At 38.1% G+C, this 19,083-nt stretch overlaps 1 protein-coding gene across 1 annotated transcript in view; it reads right to left on the bottom strand.

Annotated features, from left to right (window-relative positions):
- VWA8 (von Willebrand factor A domain containing 8) overlaps nt 1–19,083 on the bottom strand; it is a 285,192-nt gene that overhangs the window by 59,022 nt on the left and 207,087 nt on the right. Inside the window, 7 exon segments of the mRNA XM_030565861.1 lie at nt 1,730–1,811; nt 6,206–6,407; nt 12,778–12,932; nt 15,380–15,489; nt 16,255–16,380; nt 16,481–16,545; nt 17,228–17,344. Of these exon segments, the coding sequence (XP_030421721.1) occupies nt 1,730–1,811; nt 6,206–6,407; nt 12,778–12,932; nt 15,380–15,489; nt 16,255–16,380; nt 16,481–16,545; nt 17,228–17,344 (857 nt within the window).

Here is a 19,083-nt window from a genome sequence, read left to right as displayed (position 1 = left end):
AAAGTCTTAGGCTTACTACTACTTGAAATCGTAGCATGCCATGCTGAACTCCAGAACGTTCAGCGCACTGTACCTGTGATGCAATAATGTTTGTTATTTTAACTATATTAAATATATGGTGTAGCAACTAACATATCTAGCTTTTTGTAGTTAGGAATGTTTTAGTATATGTATAAGTTTGTGTTATAGGGTATTAGAAATGAACCCTTAAAAAGGAAATGGAATTTTATAATCTATTTGGACCTTTGTACATATTTTTGAAAACTTTAACAGGTAGAATTAATGTTGACATAACATGTGGTATATGTAATTTCAGGCACGATGTTACCTTTTGGGGGACGTTTTGAGAGTTCGAAAATAGGGCTTATAATGGAAAACTAGCTTCAATCTCACTTATGAAGCAACTATCATTGCTCCATAATAAGCAGCGCCTCTGGAACCAAAAAGGTTCTGAATACAAACAACCCACCCAGATTTGGAGGAAAGCCCTAAAGAGGACATTCATCTGTATTACTATGAATTCATACCTTTTAACCTATGTGATGAGGCCCTGCAGACACTGCAGTTCCCTGCCATATGTTCTCTCTACCAGTTGATAGAGGACAAAAGATCTAGCTGCTGAATTGCTTTTTGGCTGAATATATTCAGCACACTTAGTTACGCAAACCATGAGAAACCTGGATGAACAATCACTTTTAGATAAAACTACACTGTACTATAAACAGAAATGTAGATTGCTCATTTAAATAGCAGATTCCATTAAAAAAAAACTAAACTAAAGAATGTCAGTGATGCAAAATGAAGCATTCAAAATTCATGAAATAACAATTCCATATGTAGAATCTGGCCTCATTCAATACATGCCCTTAAAGATCATATGAAATGAGACAGGTTTTTTTAAAATCAGTACAATACAGTATTTCATACCTTTTGGTTACACACACATGCACAGTATCAATGAAAAGTTGGGAGACTTATTTAAAGAAACCTTTATCATTGTGAAAAATGACAATTCATAAACAAAGTATGCTTTTAAAATTATACTTTGCACTTGTTGAAGTAGGCTGTCAGGTACTGCAGTGTGGAGGCCACACAATCTATCTAAGGTACTCATATAGACTCACAATTTTAAAGGTATTTATCATACAACACCCCTGTGAGGCAAGAAACTGCATTTTACAGGAACTGAGGCAGAAACTGACTTAAGTGATTTGCCCAAGATCACACAGGAAGTCTGGTGGAACAGGAACTTGGAGCCCAGGTCCTCCTACCACTGAACTGTCTTTCCTCTCTATACAAGACCCTAGAGCAAGAAAAATGAAGAATAGAAGGGAGAGATGAAAAGGGAGAAGGAAAGAAGCAGGGAAGATGAGGAGAGAAAGGGTGAGACAGAAGAGAGGAAACTGGGAGGGAAGAAAAAGGAGAAGAGGAAGGTACCTCTGATATCAATTGCTAACACCAATTTTTTCCAGCTAATGGATAAATACAACTTTTCAGTAGAGGGGTACACCATATACAGCTGCTGAAGAGTTCTGCATATTGGAGTAAAAATTACTTTCACAGCATTAAGTAATCCAACAGGTAATAAGGAAACAGTGCACCAAAAACCCACCCATGTGTCACATAAAAGAGTAAGAAAAGCCAATATCTATTCTAACTAAGAGAGCTTAGTGAATTGTATTTGTTATTCCTACAAGATGAGGCTATTTTACTGATGGAAATCAGATACCTGGGAATAGGGATGTATTTAAGTTTCTTTGAGTTAAGGTCTGTTACTTCCAGATACCCAGCTGTTTGCGGAGGAGTGATATCTGCAGATACATACATTTGTTAAAGAAAATTACTTTAGCTGCATTATTAATAAAATATGACACTGTATTTATCAGATTAAATTTAAACATACATTATATAAGACATATCAGAAAATAATAAACTTTCAAATTAAATGTAGGTCTATACCAGGGGTCGGCAACTTCTGGCACGCGGCTTGCCAGGGTGCTTACCCTGGCAAGCCGTGTGCCAGAGGTTGCCGACCCCTGGTCTATACATTGTAATTATTGAATTTTATTACTGAACTAATAGTCAGCAATTAGGAGGCTAGAATAATAAAAGAGCAACGTTGTATAGTGCAGTGGATGTCAAAACAAAGTCCTGGTCACAAAAATGCCCATCAGGCATTATTGCAACTCCTACCTCATTTCTTTTACCTGTCATTGAAGATAATGCATATTGTTCATCCCACTGACAGTATATCTGGGCTGCATTTCAAAACACAGTGCTTTTAAAAATCTTGAAAATTGCAAGGACATATTAACTGTAAGCTAATTTTTTTAATTAAACCTGCTGCCTATTAATTTAATTGGGTGACCCCGGGTTTTTCTATTGCGTGAAAGGGTAAATAACACATCTCTATTCATTTTGTCCACACCACTGATGATTTTATAGGCCTCTATCATATCGCCCCCTTAGTTGTCTCTTTTCTAGGCTGAACAGCCCTAGTTCTTTTAAGTTTCTCCTCCTATTCAGATCATTTATGAATATGTTGAACAATACTGGTCCCAGTACAGATCCTTGGGGAACCCTGCTGTTCACCTCTCCTCACTGTGAAAACTGACCATTTATTCCTACCCTTTGTTTCCTTCTTTTAACCAGCTACTGATCCAGAAGAGGACCTTCCCTTTTAATCCATGACTCCTTACTTTGCTTAAGAGCCTTTGGTGGGGGACCTTATCAAAGGCTTTCTGAAAATCCAAGTATACTATATCCTGGATAACCCTTGTCCACCTATTTATTGACCCCAGCAAGGAATTCTAAATGATTGGTGAGATATGATTTCCCTTTACAAAAGCCAGGCTGACTCCTTCCCAGCAATATTGTGTTCATCTCTGTATCTGATAATTCTATTCTTTACTACAGTTTCAGCCAATCTGCCCGGCTCTGAAGTTAGGCTTGCTAGCTCATAATTACCAGAATCGCCTCTAGAGGTTTTTAAAAATCCGGCGTCACATTAGCTATCTACCAATCACCTGGTATGCAATAAGTTATATACCACAATTAGTAGTTCTGTAATTTCATATTTGAGTTCCTTCAGAACTTTTGGGAGAATACCATCTGGTCCTTATAACTTATTCATGTTTAGCTTGTTCTAAATCTTCCACTACTGACACCTCAATCTGGGACAATTCTTCAGATATGTCAACTAAAAAGATGGGTCTGGTGTGGTAATGTCCCTCACATCCTCTGCATTAAAGACCAATGCCCCTTTAGCGTCTCAAATCGTTCAGTTGCCCTATGCATTGTTTGGCAGGCTTCCTGTTTCTGATGTACTTAGTTTTTTGCTTGTTAGATTTCGTGTCTTTTGTTAGTTGCTCTTCAAATTCGTTTTTGGCCAGCCTAATTATACTTGTACACTTGACTTTCCAAAGTTCTGTTTCCTTCCATTTTCCTCAGTACATTTGACTTTCAATTTTTAAAAGATGTCTTTTTGTTTCTAACCACTCTGTTTAGACACGCTGGTAGTTTTTGGTCCTGTTTTTGTTTTATTTGAAGTATATATATATATAGCTTGAGCTTCTGTTAGAGTGTTTTAAAAAAGTTTCCATGCAGCTTGCAGGCATTTCACTCTTGTGACTGTTCCTAGCATCCTCATTTTTCTGCAGTTCTCCTGTCTGAAGTGAAATGCTACTGTGGTGTGTTTCTTTGGTATTCTCATTCCCCATGCCCCCGGGATGTTACATTTAATCACATTATGGTTGCTATTATCGAGCGGTTCAGCTATAGTTACCTTATAGATCAGATCTTGCCTACACTTAGGACTATATCAAGAACTGCCTGTCTGCTTGTGGGTTCAAGGACTAGCGGCTCCAAGAAGCAGAAATTTTGTCTCTGCATTCCATCCTGAAGTAACATGTTCCCAGGCAATATGGGAATAATTGAAATCTCCTCTTATTATTGGGTTTTTGTATCCTCTCTAATCTCCCTGGGCATTCCACAATCACGTCACCATCCTGGTAAAGTGGTCAGTAGCATATTCCTACTGCTATACTCTTATTATTGAAACATGGGATTTCTATCTATAGAAAGCGACAAAGAGTCCTGTGGCACCTTACAGACTAACAGAAGTATTGGTGCATAAGCTTTTGTGGGTGAATACCCACTTCGTCAGACGCAGAAGTATTGGAGCATAAGCTTAAGTATTCACCCACAAAAGCTTATGCTCCAATACTTCTGTTAGTCTATAAGGTGCTACAGGACTCTCTTTCGCTTTTTACAGATCCAGACGAACATGGCTACCCCTCTGATACTTCTATCCACAGAGAGTCTATGTAAATAAGATTTTCACTATATTTGACTCTATGCTTTCTTTCATATATAGTGCCATGTCCCCACCACTCTGACCTACTTTGTCATTGCTATATATTTTGTACCCTGGTATTTCCACAACCCATTGATCATCATCATTCCAAAAACTTTCTGTGATGCCTATTATATCACTATCCTAATTTAATACCAGGCCCTCACCTGCACCCATATTTGTATTTAGACTTGTATTTGTATACAAGCATTTATAAAATTTGTCAATATTTAGTTGCCTGCCTTCATGTGATGTGGCAGAAGTAAGCAGTTATTTTAAATTTATACCCAATAAATGATGAATGCACAAGTGCATGTTTGCCCTCAAGTAGCCCTAATTACACATTCTTGCTTTCAGACTTAAGTATATTACTGAAATATGACATGATCCCTTACCTATATTTATATATTGAGGGAACAGATCTATTTGGTATTCTTTGGAGAGTTAATTGCTATTTTTCTTTTTAAAATATATATAGCTACTATCCAAGTTACCAGTTCCAATAAAATAGAAAACAACTTCTTTGTTTGCCACTGCTGGAACCATCTTGACAAAATGTATTGCACCGTGTTAGAATCTGGCTGAAGTATTTTAAATTCTTAACAGAAATGGAAGGCTGTGTGCCAAAACTCACCAGTTACCGGGGAGGATGGGAAAAGTAGGGCTACACACCAAATTCAAATTATTCCAATTTGGCTTGATACTTAGAGCAAACATTTTTTGTTTTTTATTATAACAAATTGCAACAGTTGCTCATCAGCATTCTACAGCATTTGCTCATGCATAAAGCCAAGCTTACAGTGATTTTTAATTGTTTTATATGCAACTTTCTTCTGTTTCACATGACAACTCAGTTTCACAGAATAAATGGTGTGAATAAGCAACCTTCTGCTACTCATACAAGTTCAAGAAGGTAAGAGGCATGTATTTTATCCCTGAAATCAAAGTAGATTTCACACATCAGAATGAGTGAGTCAGCCACAATAAAAGCATTTTAATCATTTGAGTGGTTTAAAAATAAAATACATTTAAATAATAACTTAAAATAAAACACTAATCAATTTAAAAAGAAGTACATTACATTAAAGCAATCTGTTTTTATTAGGGGAATTATATATAAACAGTGCCATCATTCATCCACAAAATATAATAAATAGTCAAATGTGATTTTCCTGGGAAGCAGATAAGGAAATACAATAATATCCCATTTGGCAGATGAGAAAACTGAGGCAGATATGTTAAATGACTTCCCAAGGCAACATGCAAATCAGTGGAAGAAGAGCAGTTAGACTCAGGAATTGCACGTGCTCAGTATAATAAAAATCTTTTGTTCTATTATGCCACCTTCCATCCATGGATGCCAAGGCACTTTACAAGCATTTGTGGATTAAGCTTTACAATGGCCCGATGATGTACTGGCACAGAGAAATGAAGTGATTTGCCAAAGGCTACACAAGTAATCTGTAGCAGATTTACCTGTGCCTGAACCTCACAAACATCCCTTCTACCTTAGAGCGTGTATATGCACAGATGGCCACAGAGTCATGTTAACCAAGACACAATTAAGATTAATTCCATTAGGATTAACTCCACTAGGATACCTGTTCTGTGGGCAGACAGATGACTTAATTCCCTAATCTTGCAATTCTGGATCTTTAATGTGCATTAAATTCATTCTAGAATTGGTAAAATGTGTGCAACTCCCCTCTTTCTCTCCAAATCCAGTTACGATTTTACATGTTTGCTTTCTGATTCTTTAAAGCACGTTATAAACACACGGCATGAGTACTCTACAATTAAAAGAAAGCCTTCATCTACAGTTGATACAATTGGAATAAGGTAGTCTCTTACCTTTTGGATAAAGTTCTTTCAAAGGGACATCTCCAGGTGCTAAAATTCTGACTATTTGATTAGTAGCTAATAAAGTCACACAATTAATTTGTTTTGCAGCTCCGGTTTTACTGCGCCTCCCATAGTAAAATGGATCAGAAGGAGAAGCATGTCGGCTGCCCAGTGAGGAGCCTCTCTTCCAGCTGTACACCTCACTGGGAGACTGAGAGAGAGATAAGGTAACTTGAGGACTTCAGTGAGCAAAGACTTGTATAAAGCACCCTTTAAACAAATGGTCTGGATAAGCTCCCATTTCAAGTCAAACTTAACCATTTTGAACAATTCTCAGTTCATGCCACAAGAGGTAGAAGAGCTGGCTGTGTCTGTCTTTGAGGGAGCTTCTACTGACAAGATGTGTGAGCTTCTACTAACATAACAACTGCCATATTGGGTCAGACTAAGGCTCATCTTGCCCAGTATCCTGTCTCTGTACCAGACCTTTAGGAAGAGTGTACGGAACAGGGCAATTATGGAGTAATCCACCCGTCTTCCACTCCCAGCTTCTGGCAGTCAGAGGTTTAGGGTCATTCCAAGCATGTGGTTGTGTCCCTGCCATCTTGGCTAATAGCCATAGATGGACTTACCCTCCATGAACTTATCAGGTTGTTTTATGAACACATTTATACTTTTGGCCACCATAATATCCCAAGGCAATGAGTTCCATGGGTTATTTGTGCATTGTGCAAAAAAGTACTTCCCCTTGTTTGTATTAAACCTGCTGCCTATTAATTTAATCAGGTGATCACTGGTTTTTATATTTTGTGAAGGGGTAAATAACACTTTTTTCTATTCACCTTTGCCACACCATTCATGATTTTATAAACCTCTATCATATTCCCCCTTAATTGTCTCTTTTCTAAGATGAGCAGCCCTAATCCTTCTAGTGTCCCCTCGTATGGAAACCGTTCCATACCCTTAATCATCTTTTTTTTGCCCTTCTCTAAACCTCTTCCAGTTCCACCATATCCTTTTTGAGATGGGGTGACCAGAACTGGACAAAGTATTAAAGGTGTGGGCATACCATAGATTTATATAGTGGCATTATGGTATTTCCTATACCTTTTCTAATGGTTCCTAACATACCGTTAGCCTTTCTGACTGCTGCTAGGTTTTGCGCTGAAGCTTTCAGAGAACTATCCAAGGTGATTTCAAGATCTCTTTCTTGGATGGCAACAGCTAATTTAGAACCCATCATTGTATATGTGTAGTTGGGATTATGTTTTCCATTGTGCATTCCTTTGCACTTAACTTTGAATTTCACCTGCCATCTTCTTCCCCACTCACCCAGTTTTATGAGGTCCCTTTGTAACTCCTCAGTCTGTTTTGGACTCAACTATGTTGAATAATTTTGTAGCATCTGCACACTTTGCCACTTCATTGTTAGCCCCCTTTACCAAATCATTAACGAATATATTAAGCAGCATAGGCCCCAGTACAGATCTTTGGGGGACCCCACTTGTTCACCTCTCTCCATTGTGAAAACTGACCATTTATTCCTACCCTTTGTTACTTTCTTTCAATCAGTTACTGATCCATGAGAGAACCTTCCCTCTTATCCCATCACTATTTAGTTTCCTTAAGATCCTTTGGTGAGGGACCTTGTCAATGGCTTCCTGAAAATCCAAGTACACTATATAAATTGGATCACCAGTATCACACACTTGTTGACTCCTTCAAAGAATTCTAATAGATTCGTAAGGCCTGACTTCTCTTTAGAAAAACCATGTTGACTCTTCCCCAACAAACTTTGTTTATCTATGTATGTTCTTTACGATAGTTTCTATCAATTCTCCTGATGCTGGAGTTAGCCCCATCAGCTTGTAATTGCCAGGATCTTCTCTGGAGCCCTTTTAAAAAAAAATCAGCATTATGTTAGCTACCTTGCAGGCATCTGGTACAGAGGCTGATTTCAGTGACAGGATTTGACTTCCAAATTTTAAAGGATGCCTTATTGCCTCTAACGGCTTCCATAACTCTGCACTTGGTCCTCCTACTTTAAAAAAAATATATTTGGGGTAGACATTTAGTCTGAGCCTTCATTATGGTGTTTTTAAGTAGTCTACATGTGGCTTGCAAGCATTTTACCCTTGTGACTGCTCTTTTTAATTTCCATATAACTAGCATCCATATTCTTGTGTAGTTCCCCTTATTAAATCTAAAGTGGTGGGTTTTCCTTTTTTTCTCCTTCCTCCCCACCCCCCCATAAGGAGGTTAAATTTAATTATATTATGTCACTATTGCCAAGCAGTTCAGCTATGGAAAGTTGCTCTTGGGCCCAATCTTGTGTTCCACTAATGACTAAATCAAGAACTTCCTTTCTGCTTGTAGGTTCCAGGACTAGCTGCTCCAAGAAGCAGTCATTAATGATGTCTAGAAATGTTATCTCTGCATTACACCCTGTCGGTGACATTTACCCAGTCAATATAAGGGTAGTTGAAACCCCCCATTATTATTGTGTTTTCTGGTTTTGTAGCATCTCTAACATCCCCTATCATTTCAGAATCATTGTCACCACGCTGGTCATGAGATCCGTAATATATGACTATTGCTATACTCTTATTACTCAAGAATAGAATTTCTATCCAGAGAGATTCTATGGCAATGTTTGAGTCATTGAAGATTTACACCTTATCTGACTGCCTTTTTTTTTTTTTAAACATATAGTGCCACTCTCCCACCAGTGCAATCTACTCTGTCAAGCCTATATATTTTGTTCCCTGGTATTACCGTATCCCATTGATTTTCTTCATTCTACCAAGTTTCTCTGTGGCTGTTATAGCAATATCCTCATTTAATGTCAGGCATTCTAGCTCATCTATCTTAGACTCCTAGCATTTGTATATAAGCACTTACACATTTTGTCAATATTTAGCTGCTTGCCTTCATGTGTCATGTTTAATTGTATCTCTTTTACACTTGGCTGTTCCTCACTAAATCCTACTTGTACTTTATCAACATCTGTCCTATCCTCTATACTGGGATATAGAGTTCCCCCTTTAATAATTTCATCCCTAAGAGATAGCTCTGTCCAAACCATGTGCTCCTCTGCACCTGTCAGCATTCCCCAAATCCTTAGTTTAAAATCTCCTCTGCAACCTTTTTAACTGTACATGCCAGCAGTCTGCTTCCATTTTGGTTTGGTGGAGCCCGTCCCTTCTGTGTAGGCTACTCTTTCCCCAGAAGGTAACCCCAGTTTCTAATAAACCTAAATTCCTCCTCTCTACACCATCATCTCATCCACATATTTAGATTTTGCAGTTCTTCCTGGCCATGCACAGGGAACTGGAAGCATTTCAGAGAATACTACTGTGGAGGTCCTGGACTTTAATCTCCTACCTAGAAGCCTAAGTTTGGCCTCCAGGACCTCTCTACTGCCTTTTCCTATGTCACTGGTACCTACCTACATAGACCACAACCACTGGCTCCTCCCAGCACTACCTATAAGGCTATCTTGATGTCCCGTCAGATCTGCTACCTTCACATCTGGTAGGCAATTCACCATGCAGTTCTCTAGGTCACCACAAACCTAACTATCTATGTTTCTAATAATCCAATCACCCACCATTATTATCTGTTTCTTCCTAATAACTGGGGTCCCTATCCCCAGAGGGATATTCTCAGTACAAGAAGATATCATGACATCATCTGGAAGGTGGGTCCCAACTATGAGATGGTGTCCCTCTGCTCCAGCTTGATGCTCTCCTGCCCTGAGACCTTCACTCTCCTAAACATCACAGGGGCTGTTGGACAGAAAGTGGGACCACTCTACTGTGTCCCTAATAGGGTCTTCTATGTATCTCTCTGTCTCCCTGTGCTCCTCAGGTTCAGCCACTCTGGCCTCAAGAGCCTGTAGTCTGTCTCTGGGGGCTGTGAGTTGCTTGCACTGCACACATACATATGCCACCTGCCCATGACAAGCAAGAGGCCAAAAGCACTCAAGTCTTCTTTAGGAGAGGTCAGGCTGCTGTAGGCATCAGAGTTGACTCTCTAAAGACTTTTCAATAAAAGCACTTCCATTGTTAAGATGATGCCACAAAAGATTTTTATGCTCTGAGGCCATTCAACTAGGAGGAGAAAACATTTCAACAATTTGATCTGTAACCAATCTATATAAAGGGATTTATTTACAAACTGTTTCCCCAACCATGTGATACTTGGAACAGCCATTAGGTCTGCATTACGTATAAAACTATTTGATGTCCATTTCTCAACATTCAAGAACATTGTTAAAACAAATGTATAATATACACATGGGGAAAAAAAACCTAGTCTAATAATATAGTATTTTAAATACAAATCAAATCAAACTGAAATGCTACCCTGTAAAAGTATAGGCGGAGGTTTACCTGCTATTTTCCTAATCTGTTCTGGATTTCAGAATACTAACTGGCTTTTTTCTAATGCCAGTTAATGGTTACTTTCTCTTATTTACCCTGACATACTATATGACCAGAAAAACATTAGACTAATGGTCCTTATAGTCATGTATCCTGTTTCTGATCTTGGCAAGTATGAGTTACTTCATAAAATGTACTAAAACCCCATACTGGAAAGATATTCAATAATATTGACTAACATTTCTTTCTAATCCAAGGGAGGTATTGGTTGGCTTATACTAGGCTCAGGCCTAGCTAATGTAACTATGGCAGATATTGTAATTATTCTTAGAAATATCTAAATCCTTGTTCCAAGTGCTATAGCAGTGACTTCAATGGGTCCATGTTATGTGTTAAGTGAAAAAGTATTTCCTTTTATCAATTGTAAATCTGATGACTTTTAATTCCAGCAGGTGTCCCCTTGTCCTTTTATTATTAGATAGTAAATAGAATTATCCTAAAAACCCTCTTAATACCAAATATACCCCTATCGTGTCCCTCTTGTTCATCTTCATTCTGTGCAACATCTCTAATCGATATACTCTCCCCTCATATGCCTCTAATCATTTTCATTTCCCTTTCTGGATCTCTTCTATTTCTGCTATAAGATTTCTGAAACAGGGTGAGCAAAACCAAACACAGTATTCATGATCAGGCACACCATCAATTCAGCCAATGGCATGATAGTATTTTTCTGCAGTACTCTCTACACTTCTTTTTTTTTTAAATACAGCTTGGCATCTCATTTGCTATATTGATTGCTTCTGCATACTGAGCAGATGTTCACACTGAATCGTCTGCAATTATGTCATTTTCTTGAGTAGTTACATTTAATTTAAAATGTTTTTCTGTGTATGAGGAGTAAGACTGTTCTTCCATGCGTAGTGCATGAAACTCATCTCCACTGAATTTCATCTGCCTTGTGTCACCCAATTTCCTATCACTGTCAAGTTCTTCTGAAATCTCACTACGCTAACAAACATAGACTCATAGACTCATAGGTCAGAAGGGACCAATATGATCATCTAGTCTGACCTCCTGCACAGGCAGGCCACAGAACCCTACCCATCCACTTTTATAAAAACCCCTAACCCAGGACTGAGTTATTGAAATCCTCAAAACTGGTTTGAAGACCTCAAACTGCAGAGAATCCACCAGCAAGCGATCCATGCCCCACGCTGCAGAGGAAGGCGAAAAACCTCCAGGGCCCCTGCCAATCCGCCCTGGAGGAAAATTCCTTCCTGACCCCAAACATGGCGATCAGCTAAACCCTGAGCATGTGGGCAAGACTCACCCACCAGCACCCAAGAAGGAATTCTCTGCAGTAACTCAGTTCCATCCCGTCCCATCCAACATCTCCTCGCAAACCACTGAGCAGACTTATCTGGTGATAATCCAAGATCAATTGCCCAAATTAAACTATCCCATCATAACATCCCCTCCATATACTTATCCAGTTTAGTCTTGAAGCCAGAAAAGTCTTTTGCCCCCACTACTTCCCTCGGAAGGCTGTTCCAAAACTTCACTCCCCTAATGGTTAGAAACCTTCGTCTAATTTCAAGTCTAAACTTCCTAATATCCAGTTTGTACCCATTCGTCCTCGTGCCTACATTAGTACTAAACTTAAATAATTCCTCTCCCTCCCTAACGTTAACCCCCCTGATATATTTATATAGAGCAAGCATATCCCCCCGCAGCCTTCTTTTGGCCAGGCTAAACAAGCCAAGCTCTTTGAGTCTCCTTTCATAAGGCAGGTTTTCCATTCCTCGGATCATCCTAGTAGCCCGTCTCTGGACCTGTTCCAGTTTGAATTCATCCTTCTTGAACATGGGACACCAGAACTGCACACAATATTCCAGATGGGGTCTCACCAGCGCCTTATATAACGGTACTAACACCTCCTTATCCTTGCTGGAAATACCTCGCCTAATGCATCCTAAAATCGCATTTGCTTTTTTAACAGCCATATCACATTGGCGGCTCATAGTCATCCTGCTATCGACCAATACCCCAAGGAAACATGGCATACTCTACAAATTTTATTACCTCATTATTCACTACCTCTTGCAAATAATTAGGTTAATAGCTATTTAGATTAACTGGTTATGAAATAAAGGTAATGATCATTATTTTACAATTTAATAATACTGGTTTTACCATAAGTTCTGGGAAGCCAACAACAATAGTAGCATAATTATGCACATCTGAGAGAATCCTGTTGGGCGAGCTGATCTTTTGTCCCACAGCTACGCTTAGGTTCTCTGAAGATAGTTGGTCACTTGAAACTGTGTGCGGCACACACAAGTCGGATGCTAAAGTGGGGAATCAAATGATAAGCATTAAATCCAGATAAGCAAGATGAACCAATTATCCTTACAAGAACTGAGCACTAATTACCATTATTCTTTTTATCATAATTCAATAGAAATAAAATGAAGAAAAGAAGTCAAGACCTGTTTGCTATATTGTACTACATCCAAAAACATGACGTTAAATTAACATTATTTTGGTTGCAAAGTCAAGCACTCAAAAGTTAGGAAAGCCTTAATTCTGCCAACTTGTGTCCTCGTATGCGTTGAATGAGACAACAGTGAAATGTATATGCCCACGGAAGCAACATTAAAGAATATGCAGTATCCAAATTTCCAATCTAAATAACTTCCTTTTAATACAGAATTTTTGTATATAATTTCCTAGGTTTTTATGAGTTTTTTTCTTTTAAGGGAAAAAATATAAACAAATTCTATCATATACAACTGTAACAATTCCCCCGCCCAATAATGAATCATCAGCATGGTTTCAACTGGGAACCTTTCACACTGCAGCAGAGACTGATGCTACTAGGACTACAGGAATCACCATGTTCGCTGGCAGCAACAGAAGACTTTTTTCTGAAGTGGTGGGGTGGGTTGCTGGTTGCAGGTGCTGGGTCTGGGGACTGGTCAGGGGGATGACCAGCCTAACGAGGATCTCTCTTGCCCCCACTCCCAGCCCTGGGAAAACTCTGGCCCCAAGTATTTACCCATTTGCTGCTCTTCTCTGTACTTCTTCCAATTCTATTAACTTTTTTTGAGATGGGGCAACCAGAACTGCACACAAGTATTGAAGGTGTGGGCATACAATGGATTTATATCATACAATGGCATTATGATATTTTCTGTCGCATTATCTATCCCTTTTCTAATGGTTCCTAGCATTCTGTTAGGTTTTTGACTGCTGCTGCAGATTGAGCAGGTGTTTTCAGAGAACTATCCATAATGACTCTAAAATCTCTTTCTTAAGTAGTCACAGAAAATTTAGACCACATCATTTTATATGTATAGTTGGGATTATATTTTCCAATTACTTTGCATTTAAATTTAAATTTAAATTAAATTTCATCTGCCATTTTATTGCCCAGTCACCCAGTTTTGTGAGAACCCTTTGCAATTCTTCCCAGTCAGCTTTGGACTTAACTATCTTGAGTAATTCTGTATCCTCGACAAACTTTGCCACCTCACTATTCACTCCCTTTTCCAGATCATTTATGAATATATTGAACAGCATTGGGCCCAGTTCAGATCCATGGGGGACCTCGCTATTGACATTTCTCTCCACTGACCATTTATTCCATCCTTTGTTTCCTATTTTAACCAGTTACTAACCCATGAGAGGACCTTTCCTCTTATCCCATGGCTCCATACTTTGCTTAAGCGCCTTTGGTGAGGGACCTTGTCAAAGGCCTTCTGAAAGTCCAAGTATACTATATCCATGGGATCATCCTTGTTCACATAATTGTTGACCTTCCTTCCCATTAAAGAATTCTAATGGATTAGTGAGGCACGATTTCCTTTTACAAAAGCCTTGTTGATTCTTCCCCAACAAATCATGTTCATCTCTGTGTCTGATTATTCTGTCCTTTATTATAGTTTCAACCAATTTGCCTGGTAGTGAAGTTAGGCTTACCAGTCTGTAATTGCCAGAATCTCCTCTGGAGCCTTTTTTAATAATTGGTGTTACATTAGCTATACACCAATCATCTGGTTCAGAGGCTGATTTAAGTGGTAGGTTACATACCAGAGTTAGTAGTTCTGCAATTTCATATTTAAGTTCCTTCATAACTCTTGGGTGAGTAACATCTGGTCCTTATGCTTTATTACAGTTTAATTTATCAATTTGTTCCCAACCTGCCTCTGCTGACAATGTTCAATAATTGTGGCATGCTGGCAACATTTTTCTGAGGAATACAATTGAGAGAAGGAAAATGGCACGTTTTAACTCAATATCTCAGGCAAATCTGAATGGAATTTCATGGGATATTGAAAAGGAATTTCAGAAGCCCAAAGGGTTCTTCCTCCTGAGTCTGCTACAAACAATGGAGGTGTGAGAGCTCCTCAAATGAAAGGTTGCAAATCACTTGTAATGGAAAGTGATAGGCAGTCTAAATAGAGGAGTTGCTACCAATGCCCCCTATAATAGGGTGTGTGTGTGTGTGTGTGTGTGTGTGTGTGTGTGTGTGTGTGTGTGTGTGTGTGTGTGTGTGTGTGTGTGTGTGTGTGTGTGTTCAGTTCTCAAAATTTCTGATGCATTTTATTCAAACAATTCCAAACTTATGTACAGAACTTTGCCATCCTTTTTGAAACAATGGTATGAATAACACACTACAGGAAAAGAATCAGACATTAAATTACTCAAACATCTAACGTACAAGAATGTTGTTTGTACAGGCACAAACACAGAGTTGATAAAAAAAAAAGTGACACAGGTTTACACTGAGTACCTGTTGTTAAACCAAAACCCTTGTCAACTGGGTCTTCATTCAATGCATGCAGCTGGCAAACTCCACTCTCTTCAGACACCATATGCGCTGGCTTGGTTAAAAGAAATTTCCTGTAAATAATGCAGACTTACTAAAACATGGTGTAACAAGAATATTTATTTGTTAAATAGTAAAAATACTCTATAATTATATAACAAGGATCTCAACATGTTTTACTTAAAATTAATGAAGCCTCACAACATATCTGAGGTAGGTAAGCATTTATCCTCTCTAGTTTTCAGGTCGAGAAAGTAAACCATAGAGAGGCAGATTTGCTTACAGTAACTATTTATACACTTTTATTTTTTGTGGGGTTAAACAGAAACTGGAAAATGGAGCACTGTTTGTTCCATTAAACTATGAATCAAAGTAACTAGGAGAGTAGACTAACGAGCCAGATTTTCAGTTAGTCACACTAAGATTGGCAAGGACCTAATTTATACAGGCATAAATACCAGTTGTGTAAAATGTGCTATGAATGTGGACATAGCCAAATTTGGTTTAGATTTTCAGTGGGGCAAATTTACATAAGCTTATCTTGCACACTCATCACTCTGGATTCACCAGTGCAATTTGGGCATGGGGAAATCTGCACCTCTAAGAAATCTGACTGTAGGCATCTAACCATAGACATAAATAAAATCAGTAAATTTGTGTGGGCACATCAGGCATTTGTGCAGGTAGGTTAGATGCACACAAATACTGGTGTGCAGCTGCAAATATTGCCAAATATCTCAATTTGTTCTATGTTTGTGTAGCTCTTAGCACAGGCAATCCTGATCCATGACTTGGGCTCCTAGACACTACCAAACAAATAATGAATTGGGTTAACTTACTGATTTGTTTTGCTTTCCACCAAGAGCCAACGGTCTTCAGCCACTAGGAAAACGGATCTGAGATTGATAGGTAGTGAGATAGTATGAGTTCGACCCTCCAGTACATCCAGCACAATAAGGTGGTTTCTGTTAAATGTAAACCAAGAAAACAATCATGAGGCAGAGAATATATAAGAGAAATCTATTTTTTTAAACAAAAACAATGTAATTTATAGTTAACTCTCACCCTTCTTCTTTGTAGAACACCAGCCAGTTTTTATGTGAAAACTCTCTGCACATTTTGTGACTGATCTAAAAAAATGCATTACACATCAATTACAATTTGTCAGGTGAGTTCCCAATAGTTTACCTGACTCCTTACATTTTTAGTTATGCTTTTTTCTGGTTAGAAAGATCAGAAACTAAAATATTTGGCCAAGATGATCAAAAAAATGTGCCTAAAGTTAGGTTTCCAAACCCACATTTAGGCACATAAATAAGTGGCCTGATTTTCAAGAGTGCTGAGAATCAAGCAGCAATCACTGAATCATACCAAATTTGCTAATTTTTCTTTATGTAATTCACTGTGATAACCACATCTCAAAGCACTTTCCCACCTACTCCAAATTCATAAATAGCATTATAGTAAAATGAATTACAGATCATTCTGCTCTGGGCTCAACAGGACCGCAACAACGTGTAACAAAATGTTCTGTACCTCTTAGCAAAATATCTGAAAGGGTTTCACTGTAAAAATTACATATCCCTAGACTGCATCTCTTATTTACTGCCCTTCTATTCTGTAATGATGATATATTCTCCTGGTACAAAACTGAGAATTCAAAATCTATCTATCTATCTATCTATCAATCGCAGTACACAATTAACTGTTTGTTCTATAAAAGATAGAAAGGAAGCTATCCTGCTAGCATGTCTGTAATACTGAGCTCTGATAGGTCTGGTATAGTCTAGCCAGAAAGTTGCTGTTCCTCACCGTCTCCTCCTTGTTGCTCCACCAGGATGCTCTCTTTGGAACTTCTTGGGTATCTGATGAGAATAAAAGTCTATGAATGGCACCAGTTTTCGTATCCAGCAACAAGACAACATTACTCTGTAAACAGAAAAGAGAGCATTACGCCCAGTCTTCTTAAAGCTCACAGCTCCAGATCTACATGAAGTGTCTTTGTTCTTTGCAACTGAAGCTACTTAATGTCACAAGGAAATTTAATTTCAAAAGTATGAATTGGATTTTACTTGGCTGGAAAATTGCAGACTGGATCCTCTGGTCCAGCAAAGCTGATCTCAGTGCAGAACTGATGAAGTAAGGCAAAGGTACAACTTAACTGACAATGGTTGGTCCAGATGAATGGTGCTATTTTAAAATTCTGTAATGTTTTATTCATGCTGAAAAAAAATCAAATTTGTTTGTAAAGTTTACATCAATATTTAGAAGGAATTGTATAAGTCTAATGTTAATTTACAGTAGCCTGATATGATTTACGCAGTTAAGGCTTAAATCACCTGTAGCAGACAGACATTTGCCGTCAACTACACAGGAAAGTCTTACCAGCTTTGCTTCTTCTATCTTACTAAAAGATTTGCTGCAACTCTTGAGTGTTTCCTTAACATTATGCTAGAAAAACAGAACCTCCCTCCCCTGAATATTTAAATCATATGGAATTTGAAAAACTATTATATGGAAAAAGGTTAAGCTATAATTTGATATTATTGTGTGGCTCCTGTAGCATCACTTTAAATATTTCTTTTTAAAACATTCTAAAGTTGTTCCGAAGGCATTAAACTTTTAAGGACTCAGGAAAATGATCACACACAGCCAATCTTAACTGCTCTAAATTAAATTTTAAAAGTTACAAAAGAATAAGCTAATTAAGTCTTGTATTTCATTATTTCATTAATGTCTTGGCTCTAAATCTTTGTCATTCAGTGAAAAGCTACGTTCTTCAAGGGTTTTATTTAAGGACATATTAAAAGTCAACTGTATGCGTGTCTAACATCTGAAGTAATACAAGTGAACAATAAAGGACTAAAAAGGTGAAGTCCATAAGATTCTCCTAAATAAAATATGTACTAACTCAATCTGAGTCACAGTTTTTGCGGGTAACCTTCAGATTTTCTCTAGGGCTGTTATTTTAGAGGAATGAACTTTTCATTTTGAATGAGAGCTTATTGTAGCTAAATATGGTAAAACATTTAAAATATTATCATGACATTTGTAGCATTTGGAAAATTCAGCTGCAGCTCAACTCTTCTAATAAAAGAAGAATTTACTAAATGCTCACGTATTCCAACCCAAATTATAGAAATGTGGCCCAGGAGAGAGTTTGTTTTGGATTTTGGTTTTCTGCCATATTGTATTTATATACTTCTGCATCAGCATAGCTGAACTGAAGAAATGCATTAGCCTTCCAAGATACAAAAAAACCCATACGAATCAGTTATGTTCTTCTACTTAGTATTAAGTTTATACGTGCAGTTGGCAGTATAAAAAGCCTCTTTACTCCACCCCTTTTGATGTTAATGGTTTCCTTCTGTGCTAAGTGACCGATGGCATATTCTGTCTGTGTTTAATAATAGAATTTTGCGTCACTTGTGAACACATCCAACTGCAGTTCTGGCAATCCTTCAAGAGGGATGGGAAAAGATGCTGATATGCAGTTCCGTTACATTTGTTCTCCACTGGGAGAAAAGTAACCTTTGGGTGACCTCATGACCCTGATGTCTGGAATTCCAAACTTTGGACAGATGTAATAACCAGCCTCATGAGTGGCGTTCTTTTATTTTTAGTGTCTGAACATTTTCCTTTCCTTACTGCTGCTTTTATTTGAGTTA

Source organism: Gopherus evgoodei, chromosome 1 (assembly GCF_007399415.2).
Source record: "Gopherus evgoodei ecotype Sinaloan lineage chromosome 1, rGopEvg1_v1.p, whole genome shotgun sequence".
NCBI lineage: Eukaryota > Metazoa > Chordata > Testudines > Testudinidae > Gopherus > Gopherus evgoodei.
This window is presented reverse-complemented; position numbering and strand designations above follow the sequence as displayed.